The sequence below is a fragment of the Marmota monax genome, unplaced genomic scaffold, assembly GCF_021218885.2.
Source record: "Marmota monax isolate L192 unplaced genomic scaffold, Marmota_monax_Labrador192_F-V1.1 WCK01_AAM20220418_F8-fsc00130, whole genome shotgun sequence".
Taxonomy (NCBI): domain Eukaryota; kingdom Metazoa; phylum Chordata; class Mammalia; order Rodentia; family Sciuridae; genus Marmota; species Marmota monax.
In genome coordinates this window covers 2180817-2194887 of record NW_026693244.1, presented here as the reverse complement: position 1 = coordinate 2194887, position 14071 = coordinate 2180817, and the positions used below count along the sequence as shown (strand labels likewise).

The following is a 14071-nucleotide window of genomic DNA, read 5'->3' as shown; positions in this document are numbered from 1 at the left end:
TTTTTGTAGAATCCATATAATTTCTCCACCTATCTTCAGTGGGGGAATTAATCTCAATTAATCCCTAGTCAGCCCAGAGATGACTGTTAGATTACATCAAAGCAACTTTACACCAGTGTTCATTCAGGGCGGTGTAAGCAATTTTGACCATGCCTCTCATTCTTGTCAATTTCTGGTTACCTACACTTCTTACTCTTTTGTATAAATCTCTTATCTTTGAAGATTAAGGACCTCAAATAGTATTTTCTACCCAATGTATTGGCTAGTTGGCCAAATCCTGATTACCCTGGCATGTTCACTGTGTAGTCTAGTAAATTGGCAATAGGCCCTTTCCCAAAATCTGCCAATATTTTAATGATACCAGTGTGTGACAATCCTCCCAATACTGCATTTTATTGTTTTGTGATGTTTTCAACCCCAGCGTCCACCTGCACATCAGCTAAGTGATTCACAACCACAGTCATTTTCAAAACCTGGGCTTCCCATAACAATTAGAAAACTCGATAAGCTAATTACTTCTTGTTCTTTTTTAAAATATTTTTTTAGTTGTAGTTGAACACAATATCTTTATTATTTTTTTATGTGGTGCTGAGGATGGAACCCAGTGCCTCACACATGGAAGGCGAACGCTCTACCACTGAGCTACAGCCCAAGCCCCTATTTCTTGTTCTTTGTAAGAAATAATAAAAAAGAGTTGTTTTGATAAGTTATTGTTTCATGGGTATGTTTAATGATTGTTGTTAACTTTTAAATTGAATTTAAAGTTAAAATTTGTGAGATGATAACAAATTGCTCCACTAAAAGGTCTATAATTAAATCTTTTATTAGGTTTGCAAATAAGATCTCTTTTCCATGTATTTAAATGCACCTCTAATCTCCATATTTAGCAATACAATGGAATACAGAAATGTGTCATAATAAAATATGCTTAATTTTAAACTGTCAGTATTGATGTATTGTTAGATGAAAGTAATAATTCTACACATTAGAAATCAAGAAGTTAAAACAGATGTGAAAATTCTGCTTATGGCACAAATAGTGCTGTATGGGAAATCATAGCAAATACTTGGATATATCAATAGAAAATTTGTCTTATTCACTGGGACTCAGGTCTCAATTTTCATTTTATCTCTAAAGATTTCTGGATAACAGGAAATAGGAAGAAATAGTGAATGTCTTGTAAATAATATTGTGATCAGCTATACAATATATTCAAATAACCAGTCTTGTATATGGAAGAATAGAATATTAATACTTAAAGTATCTGTGAGAAAAGGAATGGAATAATTTCTTAAAGAAGAGATTTTGATATCCTATTATACAATCTGGCAAACTATTTTAGTAAAGGATCAAATAATAAAATATTTCAGAATTTTGTAGACCATAAGAGTTTCTGTTGCTACTACTCAACTCTGTAGTTTGGAAGAAGCAATACACAATATGTAAATATATAAATGGTGACTGTGTTCAAATGGAACTGCTATTGTCATTTCCTATAAGGAAACTGAAGCTTAAGAATTTACTTTACTTGCTCACAATTTTTTTTATAAATGGAAATAAATGATTAATTTACATTTTCTTCTTTAATGTTATGTATTAAGAGTTAACTTATAAACAACTTCAGAACATAGATGTTTTTACTGGTTACAGAAATACGTACATATAAAAAATCATGTATTTTTAGTATAATTTAATAAGTGTTACACATACACAAAGTAAAATATATTAGAAACAATTTGCTACTTAGTCTTCACAACGTAATTCATAAAAAATGTTTTGGCCAATTACAAAAAGTACATTTTCTCTCGTTGGAAAAAGTGTAGAAAATAATTTAGCAGTAACATTTATAGTCAGCATTCCATAGATCATTCTGTTCTAATGGACCAATTTGTAAGGATATAAATTTGCAACAGTAGATTGTTCAAAACAGAAGTGAATAAAATGTTTCCGTTTAATACTTTTAATCACATAAAACTTAATATGATTTCCTAACACTGAGGTAAATGTGATTTTAAATAGGGAGAATTACAATTGATGAAGTTAGCAATTTAATTTAAAGGCATTTCAAAGAAGCACGATACAACCATACCTCCAAATTCAAGTGTCTGCTACCCTTGAGATGTTACTTTATTTTCTCATTATTTTGACAGAAATTTTTTGATCAACACTCCATCATTCATCCAACCAGTATAAAATCTTTGAGACCTAAAATTCACTTTGCACCTTTACTTTGATTAGTCTGTATTTGTTTTAAAGAGAAAAGAAATTCTTAAATTCCTACCATCCTCAGTTCTTGGCTGCTGAGGGAACATGTAGTTAGTGAGCACCATTTTCTGAGTCTCTGTATCAGTTTCTTTTTGAAGAGGTATCAAGGGTTTAGACTAGGGAAAAAAATAAATGTTCTATTTTCAATAACCTTACAGAAAATACATATCCAGCAATTCTTTTTTGTTTTTAAAGTATCAAGGTATAGGTTACAAAAACAAATTTAAATATATATCATAACACTTTAGGCAATGATTTGAGACAATATAAAAATATTTTCAAAAATTAGGCATCAGTATAAGGTAAATTCAATGTATTTAGATAATCACTGAAATATCACTAGTGAAAAAAGATTGCATACACCAAGTATATTTATAGTTCAATAATTAGTTATTACAAGTAATTTATTTAATCAAGTTAAAAAATAAATCTTTCCATTTAATGTTATTTTGTCCTCTCTAGTATTTACTTTTGCAAAGAAGGTTCAGTCTAGTTACCTAAAAGTTATTCTAATTAACAGTTAAAAAGAGAGTCCTTAAAACAACTATTAAGTTGTAAACTGCCTCTCTCCTGCCCTCCTGTTTCCATTAATGGTCCCAACAAGTTGCTCAGTGATAAAGTTCCCAGGTAAGATTTTTTGCCTAACTGGTTAACAAATATCAAATTACTACTAGTACTTCTTATAAGAAACCTAAATTTTTTCCATATTTTTGTTTCATTATAGTTGTATATAACAGTGGGATTCGTTGTTATACATTCATACAGGGACACAATATAATTTGGCTAATATCATTCCCCCGTATTTTCACTTTCTCTCCCCTCCTGCTCCCTGGGTCCCTTTATTTTATTCTACTGATCTCTCTTCAGTTTTCATGGAATCTCCCCTACCTTTCTTTTCCTTTTTCCTCTCTAGCTTCCAAATACGAGAAAAAACATTCAACCCCCGATTTTCTGAATTTGGCTTATTTTTCTTAACATAATGTTATCAAGTTCCATCCATTTTTCTGCAAATGAAATAATTTCATTTTTTAATGACTGAATAAAACTCCTGTGTGTGTGTTTCTACACACACACACATTTTCTTTATCCCTTTATTAACTGATGGACACTTAAGGCTGGTTCCATAGTTTGGCGATTTTGAATTGAGCTGCTATAAAGATGGGTATGCATGTATCACTACAGTATGCTAACATTAATTCTTTAGGATAAATACCAAGGATCAGTATAGCTGGGTCATGTAGTGGTTCCATTCCTTGTCTTCTCAGGAAACTCTGTTCTGATTTCTACAGTGGTTGTACTACTTTTCAATCCCATCAACAGTGCGAAAGTGTTCCTTTTTCTCCACATCCTCTCCAGCATTAATTATTGGTTGCATTCTTTTTTCTTTTCTTTTCTTTTTTTCTTTTTTTTTTTTTTTTTGGTACTGGGGATTGACCCAAGGCTGCTTTATGCTTTATCACTGAACACATCCCCAGTCCTTTTTATTTTGAGACAGTCTCACTAAGTTGCTGAAGCTGGTCTTCAACTTGAAACCCTCCTGTTTCAAGTCTCCCCAGTCACCAGGATTACAGGCGTGTGTCATTGTGCCTGGCATTATTTGTAGTCTTGATGGCTGCCATTCTTAACTTGAATGAGATGAAATTTCAGAGTAGTTTTTGTTTGCATTTCCCTAATCAACGAACTTCTTAAGGGGTGTGTGTGTGTGTGTAGTGCTGGGTCCTCCTCCATGCTAGGCAAGAGCTCTACCCCTGAGATATACCCCCAATCTTTAATTCACTTCTTAATGTAACTAATTCTTTTTTCCGATGCATTCACCTAACATCCTATCAATAGAAACCCTGGCTGACTCCAGGTAAACAGGCAACTACCCCAATCCTCTCCTCTCATGACCCATCAGTTTATCCTGTGGATTACTCTTTTTATGAAAACATAACATAGAGTTAATTCCATCATATAATCTTATTCCCAAACGTTTCAAAACTTAGCGTTCTATCCTCATTTTGCAATTAAAAAAAAATGGCCTACATCTTGAACTTCTGAAATTTTCCTTGACTTCCTCATAGAACAAAAGTGGTAGTACTACTTGTTTCTGCACAACAGTGCTTTTTCCTGAAGCCTCAAATACAGTGGCCTTATTCCTCCACACCTCATCTATCCTAACTCAGGAGATGGAGGTAGCACTTACAATGCCATGAGATTATTACTTCTCTATCCTCAAATTTAAATTCCTGCTTTTTTGAGGAATATAACCCTTGCCTCTATATTCAAGTCCTTTTCTGTTATCCAGTGACCGCTACAGGTGGAACATTCCTAATACAAAAATTTGAAATGTTTCAAAATCTGAAACACTTCTGAGTGCAAGATGATGCCACAAGTGAAAACTTCACACCCAATCTCATTTGACTGACAGACTATAGTCAAGATATACTGCTGGGCATGGTGGTGCATTCCTGTAACCCCAGAGGCTTGGGAGGCTGAGGCAGGAGAATTACAAGTCCAAAGTCAGCTCCAGCAATTGAGAGATGCCCCAAACAACTTAATGAGAACCACTCTCAAAATAAAACATTACAAAAAAGGCCTGGGGATGTGGCTCAATGGTTAAGCACCCCTGGGTTCAATCCCTGCTACCACAAAAAGAAGAAGAAAAGATGAACAAAATTATATTAAAATACTGTATACAATAACTTTCCAGAGTCTATGTGTATGTGAAACATTAAAGAATTTTGTGTTTAGACTTGGGTCACCAACTTGGGTCACCATTTTGCACTTAAGTATTCTAAAATCCTAAAACAAAAGCTTTAATAAGATCTTAACAAGACTCTTAAACCTCCAGAAATAAAACAAAGAATCAATAAGTGGGACAGTGTCAAAACAGTTTCTGCACAGCAAAGGAAATGATTTAAGAACATGAAGAGAGTGCCTACAGAATGAGAAATATTCAGAATGGCAAATCTTTGCTGGCTGCTCTTCTGACAAGGGAAAATATAAAAAACTTTAAAAATTACCCAATGAATAAATGGACCAAAAAACTAAACAGAAACTTCTCAAAAGACATACAAATGGCCAACAAATATTTGAAATATGTTTAATATCCCTAGCAATCAGAGAAATGGAAATCAAAACAACACTGGGATTTTCTTTCATTCCATTTAGAAAGGCAATAATCAAGAATACAAGTAATAATAAATGCTGGCAAGGATGTAGGGAAAAGGTACACTCATGCATCGCTGGTAGGTCAACAAATTAGTACAACCACTGTGTCAAACAGTATAGAAATTCCTCAAAAAGACAAGTAAAGGAACAACATTATGACCCAACTATCCCACTCCCTGGTGTTTGTCCAAAAGAACTAAAATCAGCACAGTATAGTGATAGATGTGTACCTATGTTTATTGCAACAAAACTCATAATTCCTAAGTTATGGAACCCGCTCATGTGTCCATCAAGTGGAAAAAGAAAATGCATTACATATATACACACAGTGAAGGTTTTACTCAGCCATAAAGAATAATGAAATTATGTCATTTGCTGGTAAATGGATAAAACTAGAGAACATCATACTAAGTGAAATAATCCAGACTCAGAAAGTCAAAGGTCATATGAAGAAACCAGAAACAAATAAGGAATTAAAAAAAGAGTAGATCCCATGAAAATAGAAGGGAGAACAGTGGAGTAAAGGAAGGAAATCAAGGGAGAGAGAAGAGGATGGGATAGGGGATGAACTGCAAAAAAATTTTTTTGATCAAATTATGCTAATGTACATGTATGAATATATCACAAGAGTTCTACTTTTATGTATATCTATAAAGCACTAATTAAAAAGAAAACAATAAATAGAAGGAAAACCAACAGAGTAGAGGTAGGACAGCAGGAAGAGGGGAAGGAAAGCAGAAGTACTGGGGATTGAAAGGGAGCAAATAATATTACGCACATGTATGTATGAATGTGTCAAAATAACCTCCACTATTATGCATAACTATAAGGAACTAATAAAAACAGCAATTTTTTCTAAAATCTGGAAAAAAAAATCCGGAGTCTATTAACATTTCTGGTCCCAAGCATTTTAGATAAGGAATACTCAACCTGAATTCCTGCCATTTTATCCCAAATCTTTCCAGAATACCAGGTAATTCAACAGATGTAAAACATAGATGCCATAGCTAAACTCTTGGCCCAGTGGTTTATTAGTGGATGTTTGTGGGAAGGAGGGGGAAAAGTCCTCTTACATGGGAATATCAGAATTATCCGGAAGGCTTTTTTTTTTTAAATATATTTTTAGTTGCAGATGAATATAATATCTTTATTTATTTTTATATGGTGCTAAGAATCAAATCTGGTGCCTCACATGTACAAGAAAAGCACTCTATCACTAAGCCACAAACTCAGCTCTCTGGTAGGCCTTTACAAACCAATATTACCTTGAAAATGTTTAACTGTCATCACTGCAAGACTCTGAGAACATACTAAGTACTATTTAATTACATATTTTAAAATGGGTGAACTATGTGGTATATGAACTGTACTTCAATACAGCTGTTATGAGAAAACTAATTAACTGTTACTTATGAAGTCCAAGGACAGAAAAATAGGTTAAAAACTATTTATGAAGCTTTGGTTCCCTGAACACTCAACCCTTGATCTTTTATTGGGGTCGGGAGGACAAGGGATTGAACCCAGGGGCACTCAGCCACAGAGCCACATCCCAAGCCCTATTTTGTATTTTATTTAGAGACAGGGTCTCACTGAGTTGCTTAGTGCCTTACTTTTGCTGAGGCTGGTTTTGAACTTGCAATCTTTCTGCACAGCTGGAATTATGCCTGCTCCAACCCTTGGTATTTCATCCTACTTCATTTCAGCTACTTATTCCATTTCATTGCCATAATTAGGATCCTAGAATATTGCCTGTATATATCCTTCTTCTGAAATCTCAAAATCACTCATTTAACAAATACTTATTATAAACTGTTTATATTGAAGCGCTAGATGACAGGCACTGGATTATAGAGATGTAAGCAAAATAACTATACTGACTTTGTAAAATTTACAGTATATGAATAGGAGGAAACAAGTAATAAAATATCAAATTGCAACACAATGTAATTACAGCATGGACAAGGTACAGAGTGCTAACAGAACGGGGGAGCTATGAGTACGACAGCATTTCTGCAAGTCTAAAGTGAGGAAAATAAGAAGGCAGAAAGTGAAAAATTAGAACGAAGATGTAAGGGGTAGAGATGCAGTCACAGGATGTAAAGGATTTTGAAAATGTGTGATATTAAGAAAAAAGGTATCACAAAAAAAGGTTTTAAATAGGTTAGTTATAGGATCAGATTAAAAAAATCACTTGAAGCCAAGTGTTGAGTATACGCCTATAATACCTGCAGCTCGGGAGGCTGAGGCAGGAGAATCATAAGTTCAAAGCCAGCCTCAGCAACTTAGTGAAGCTCTAAGCTATTTAACGAGACCCTGTCTCTAAGTAAAATATTTTAAAAAGGACTGGGAATGTGGCTCAGTGGTTAAGTGCCCCTGGGTTCAATCCCCAGTACCAAAAAAAAAAAAAAAAAAAAAAACCCACTTGAGTTACCATGTGGGTCAGAAAGGACTCAGGGTGATGAGGAGGTGGAAGCAATGGTAATAATGAAGGCAGAGTTCTATTAGGAAACTATCTTAATAGCCTAAGTCAGCAATGTCCAATAGAACTACAATATGAGACAAACATGGGAATCAAATAATTTATCATTCTACTAGCTACACTTTTAAAAAGGCGAAAATAGATTAATTTTAATAATACATTCAATTGAACTTTATATAAAATATAATAATTTAACACATAATCTCAAATAAAAATTATAAATGGAATAATGTATATTTTCTGTTTGTACTAAGGCTATAAAATCCAGTGTGCATTTTATTTATACCACATCTCTAGCAATTAGAAAAATGCAAATTAAAACTACATTGAGATTCCATGTCCAGTCAGAATGGCAATTATCAAGAATATAAGTAACAATTTGGCAAGGATGTGGGGGAAAAGGTACTTATACTGCAAATTGGTGCAATCTTTATAGAAAACAGTATGGAGATTCCTCAGAAAACTTGGAATGGAACCATCATTTTACCCAGTTATCCACTCCTAAGTATATACCCAAAGGACTTAAAATCTTTGCCATCCTTGAACTGTAACACAGGTTCTTTTGCATGGATAAAAGTCTCTCCAAGAACTGGTCTCTGTCTACCTCATTTCCTATGTCTTTCATCTTAAGAGTCATGTGCTAGTCACAATGACCCACTTGTAGAGTTATCAAATATACTAGGATGCTTTGCATCTAAGTCCTCATGGTTCATGATAAACCTTCTAATAAGAACACTATTAATCCTTTCTTTGGTAAAATAAAAATTCTACTCCTCTTTTGAGTGGTAATTCAGGTACTGCAGACATTCCCTCCTCTGGGAAACATGACATTAAATCCCCAAATTATCCTCTCCATTTGTAATCCTAAAGTAGTCCTACTCATACCAGTTTGTATTACAATGATTTTCTAAATATCACTGTTTTCCCTATCTTACACAGCCTGACAAAGCAACTAGTCAATAAATGGTTCATCAGAATCATAAAACAAATGAGGGAATAAATTAATAAATAATTGTTCTTCTCCATGCTTTCAGAGACTCATGAAAAATATTAATCATGTACTATCTATGTAGTAATTTTAATAAATATTAAATAGCAGAGCAATTTGTTTTCAAAATTCACAATCAGACTATTTCCATTATACTTAGTTTTTTTACAACATAATATTTGTTTCATACCACAAGGGAAATTTTCAAGCCAGATCTGATATTATTTTACTAGATATTTTGTCAAACTATGAGGAATAAAGACCCTGCCATACAATTTTTGTTTTTAAACAATAGTGGGTAATGGGGAGAAAATGATAGGACACTGTAAACATGAAGAAATTGTAGTAGTTGATAATTTCATGAAAGGGAAAATCTGGGCTAGGGCTGTAGCTAAGTGGTAAAGCACTTGCCTCGCAGGTGTAAGACCCTGGGTTCGATCCTCAGCACCACATAAAAATAAGTAAGTAAATAAATAAAGATATTTTTAAAAATGGAAAATCTGCCATAATTTGCTGGCATTAATTTATCCACATAAGTGCTTATGTACTAATAAATTTAGTCTGATATCAGGAACTATGCCTTGTCCCTATTTTAGTTAGTATCTGGCATAAGTCAGAGCCCCATAAATGTTTTCTGACTCCAGGTACAAAGCTTCAAATAATCAAGTTCCAATAACCAACTGAGAAGATTTTCACATATATGTAGTATTCAAGCTCTAAAAAAGCAAATGTATTATCATTTTAATTCATTTATTTAATATCATTTCTTTCCAGATCTGTAAAGCAGTTAAATACTACAGTCTAATTAAGACCCATGGATTAACATCAACTTAGGGCATTTTAGAATATTAGTAAGAGGTAGGAAAAGGGTCCATAGTTAAAACGATTAGAGAATCCTGGAATACAAATAAGTGGATTTATTTTTTCCCCCTTGGTAGTTGTAGATGAACATCAGGCCTTTAGTTTATTTGTTTATTTTTATGTGGTGCTAGGATCACACCCAGTGCCTGATGTCTGCTAGGCAAGTACTCTGCCAGAGAGCTACAGTCCCAGCCCCAAATGGCTTTTTTTCCTATAGCAACATCTCAAGGCTGGTAACATAACTCAAAAGAGGGATATAAGTTTTCTCAAGCAAATTTGGCTATGTATGAAACTTATGAGAATAATCTGAGACCAGTGTATACAAACCTGGGGGGGGGGGAAGGTACTGCTCAAAGTTAAATAGTAAGCTTTAATTCTTTTAATTAAAAAGATCAACAAATTATATATTCTATTTTGTAAAAAAAAAAAAAAAAATTTACCAGGAACCCTTGCATACTATTGGTGGGAATGTTAACTAGTCCAGTTATCATGGAAAACAGTCTAGATGGGGTCCTCCAAAAAAGTTAAAAAGAACTATATGATTCATTAATACCACTACTGATTTTATAAATATGTATGTATGTGAGGGTGTGTGTGTGTGTGTGTGTGTGTGTACATACATACATATGCACAGAGAGAGAAAATAAATTCAGTATTTCAAGGAGATATCTGTACTCCCATGTGCACTGCAGCAGTACTCACAATTGCTAAGAAATCAATCTAAATATCTATCAACAGATAAATGCATACAAAAATGTGGTGTATGTATATGTATAAACAATTAAATACTATTCAGCTTTAGAAAAAAAAGGAAATCCTGTCATTTGCAACTACATGGATGAACCTGGAGCACATTATGCTAAGTGAAATAAGCCAAAGGTAAAGACAAATATCACATGATGTCATTTCATGTGGAATCTAAAATAGGAGAACTCACAGAAATAGAATAAAGGCTGAGTGAGAGATATATGAGGATATATTGGTCAAAGGGTACAAAATTTCAATTAGACTGGAGCAATAAATTCAAGAGCTCTGTTGTTCACCATGAGGACTTTAGTTAAAAACAATGCATTGTTTTCTTGAAAACTGCTCAAAGAATAGATTTAAGCATATTCAGAAAAACTGATAAGCATATGGTGCCATTACTGATTAAGATAGGAAGTACTAAATCTGATTTCCTAATCTCTACTCTTACGGGCTTAAAAATTTGGCAAGTTCAATAGGCCTTATTTATTTATTACAACTGTGCTACAAAAATTATGTTTCTAAATATTTTAAATATTTTTATTTATATACAAATACATTTTTATATATGTATCACAGTGTATAAGTGCTCTTAAATGGCCCTATGTAAACTAGAATGCATAACTATATAACAATTGGAATTCCAGTAATTAACAGAATCAGAATACCTACCTGATTATCTGAAAGCCACATAGCAGTCAATTGCTGTAGCTTTGTAAAGCTAAAAGGCAAATTCTTTAATCTGTAGGAAAAAATACAGACAAAAATTAAACTTTAAAATAACAATATTTAAAATGAATGAGAGTTGGGGCTAGAGGTAAATGAATCAAAGCCAAATCTGATGGTCTTCTGAACAATGTAATAAAATGACATATGCAAACAGGACAAAAAAAGAGAGAGAAAAGCCCAATATAGGTCTTCGTATACAAAAAAAAAAAAAAAGATCTAGTTTTAATAATATAATTCTTCAACCAAATCACTCAGTAAGTAAGAAAATGGGTAATCAACAACTTCAAAAAAATGTCTTATATACAAGTCAAAATTGTCCTTGCCTTAGAGGAAAAAAACAAGGAAACATTAAGTACTATCTTATAAAATTGCTTTGGCTTTTTATTTGTATTTAGGAAGTACTCTTAGAGATAGCTAGTTGTAAAAACTGCACTGCTCTCTGTATTTTTTGTGAGCCATTACTTATACAATCAAGAACACTATTTTAAGATGATAATGAGTAAAAACAAAGTAGTATAAGCATTTATTAGAATGTGAAAATAAAATAGTACCCTGTTTAAAACAGAATGTCTACTTCAACCTTGCTATCTTAGGCCTAACTAGTCTTCTGTGCCCCCTTTTAAGGCAATTTGTTAAAAACTAAGTCTTCTAGTTTGGGAAGAGGAAATACAGGCCAAAACAACGAGTTAATAAGAAAGCAGTAGTTCTGTTTAAATAAAATGGAATTGTCAGAATATCATTAACTGGGCTGGGGATGTGGCTCAAGTGGTAGCGTGCTCGCCTGGCATGCGTGCGGCCCGGGTTCGATCCTCAGCACCACATACAAACAAAGATGTTGTGTCCGCCGAAAATTAAAAAATAAATATTAAAATTCTCTCTCTCTCTTAAAAAAAAAAAAGAATATCATTAACTATTCAGAAAACTGAGTTTAAATTAAAGCTCTACCTTACAAGCAATGTAAGTCACCTTAAATATGAGTCTTAAATTTCTCTTAAATAAAATGGGGAAACCTGTTGAACTATTCCACAGAAGATTTCACAAGATATTATGAAAATAAGATGTATACAACACTCTACAAGTGGTGTTCTAATCATCCTCATCAGTATTTTTACTTCAGGAAAAGGTTTGAATACTTTATTTTTAACTTAAATATTGTTCCAATATAGTGATCACAGTGATCAATTTGCTCTGCACTTTGACTTTGTGGTCCAAGCAGTATAAATGAGTGTACCTCTGCCCAGAAAAATATAAACAACAGATTACATTGAAATATTGATTTGTTCAACAATATTATTAAGGAAAAGATCTGACTTTAGGAAGAAAACGTTATTATAAGAATAAAGGTTGTATTCCAAAATGACAACCACAGTATAATTTACATCAGAAATAAATTAGATCAATCTCTTTAAACAAATTTTAAAATATATATGAAAAGAGGAACAAGCATTAGCTATGCTATCATATTTTATAAAACTTTAATTTCATTCATTCAGTCTTCTAAAAACCAATTGATGAATGTAATATTACAAACCTATTGTCACTTAAATTAATGACTTTTAATTTTTGCATATCACCCATTTCCTCTGGAAGTGTCTCAAGTTTATTAGAATGGAGAAACAGCACAGTTATATTTTTCCAGTTTCCAATCTGAAAGAGAAACATTTGGCCTACAGGTTAATGAACATATTAATAACATTGTATTTGAAAATTATGAAAATGATTCTTTGCATTTATAAGGAGTAAATTTATTCCTTTTTTAGTCATTAGTTTTCATGAACAATGGAAAGTATTTAGGTACATATTCTAAATTAACATAGCTAGTTATTATTCAGAACATAACAAATTGTTTTACAAAGAAAATAAATGAAACAATACTGGTAGCTATAATACAGATAATTAGAAAAAAATGAGAAAAAAGCTAAAACAAATTTAAAATATAGTACCTCTGGGGGTAATTGTTGTAAGTAATTGTGATCTGCAGCAAAGGTTCTAATGTTAGTTAGCTGTCCAATAGATGAAGGCAAAGCTTCAACTTCATTGAAACTGCAATCTAGTTCTTCTATTGATATTAACCTTTAATTATAAATGGAAATACACATTATTAAATATATATACACACATATAAAATTCAAAATTTAATAACATGAACAGTTGAACTTGACTATGAACCCAGTGAAACTTCATATAAGTAAACTTAATTAAACAAATTAATAGGTCTGTCAATTTACTCAAACTACATACCAATTATTTAATTAAATATTTGTAGAAATTCTTTTAGTTGTTATTTATGCAATTATCTGAAGATATATATGGCATGCTGAACTAAAAGTAAAAATTTCAAGGATCTACACATTTACCAAAACACATACCCTCCTACAGAGTCTGGTAGATACATTAATTGGTTTTCATCTATTTTTAAAGTTGTGACATTCTTCAATGAACCTATTAAAAGAAGAAATAACAATTTTTCAACACTTACTAGAAGTCCACATTCAATGTGAGACATTACATTTGGCAAGAATTAAGAAGAACTTTGTATCAAGAGATACCACTCCCAATTCCGCTCATTCTGTTCTCTTAACCTATTACAAGTCTAACCCACAACCCGTTTAATACAGTGTATATATCTTTACTAACCCCCAATGAAACGTAAACTTCATAAGAGAAGGGACTTTCTGTCTGCACTATTTACTGCTATAACTCCATTCCTAAAAACAATGTCATGGTTGACAAGAAACCAACATCCCTACCCCCCAAAAAAACCTTTATTGAATTAACAGAAGAAAAGGCAGAGGTCTATAACAAACTATTCTATGTATAAAAATATTAAAAATTAAAAGTGTTGATTAGAG

At 32.6% G+C, this 14071-nt stretch overlaps 1 protein-coding gene across 9 annotated transcripts in view; it reads right to left on the bottom strand.

Annotated features, from left to right (window-relative positions):
* The window catches only part of Erbin (erbb2 interacting protein), a 137761-nt gene that overhangs the window by 34541 nt on the left and 89149 nt on the right, over nt 1–14071 (bottom strand). For all 9 annotated transcript variants that reach the window (XM_046456208.2, XM_046456207.2, XM_046456211.2 and 6 more), the window contains 5 exons: nt 13589–13661; nt 13163–13292; nt 12751–12866; nt 11163–11232; nt 2282–2381 (listed from right to left, as the gene is read on the bottom strand). In XM_046456208.2, coding sequence (XP_046312164.1) covers nt 2282–2381; nt 11163–11232; nt 12751–12866; nt 13163–13292; nt 13589–13661 — 489 coding nt within the window. The remainder of the gene's footprint in view (nt 1–2281; nt 2382–11162; nt 11233–12750; nt 12867–13162; nt 13293–13588; nt 13662–14071) is intronic.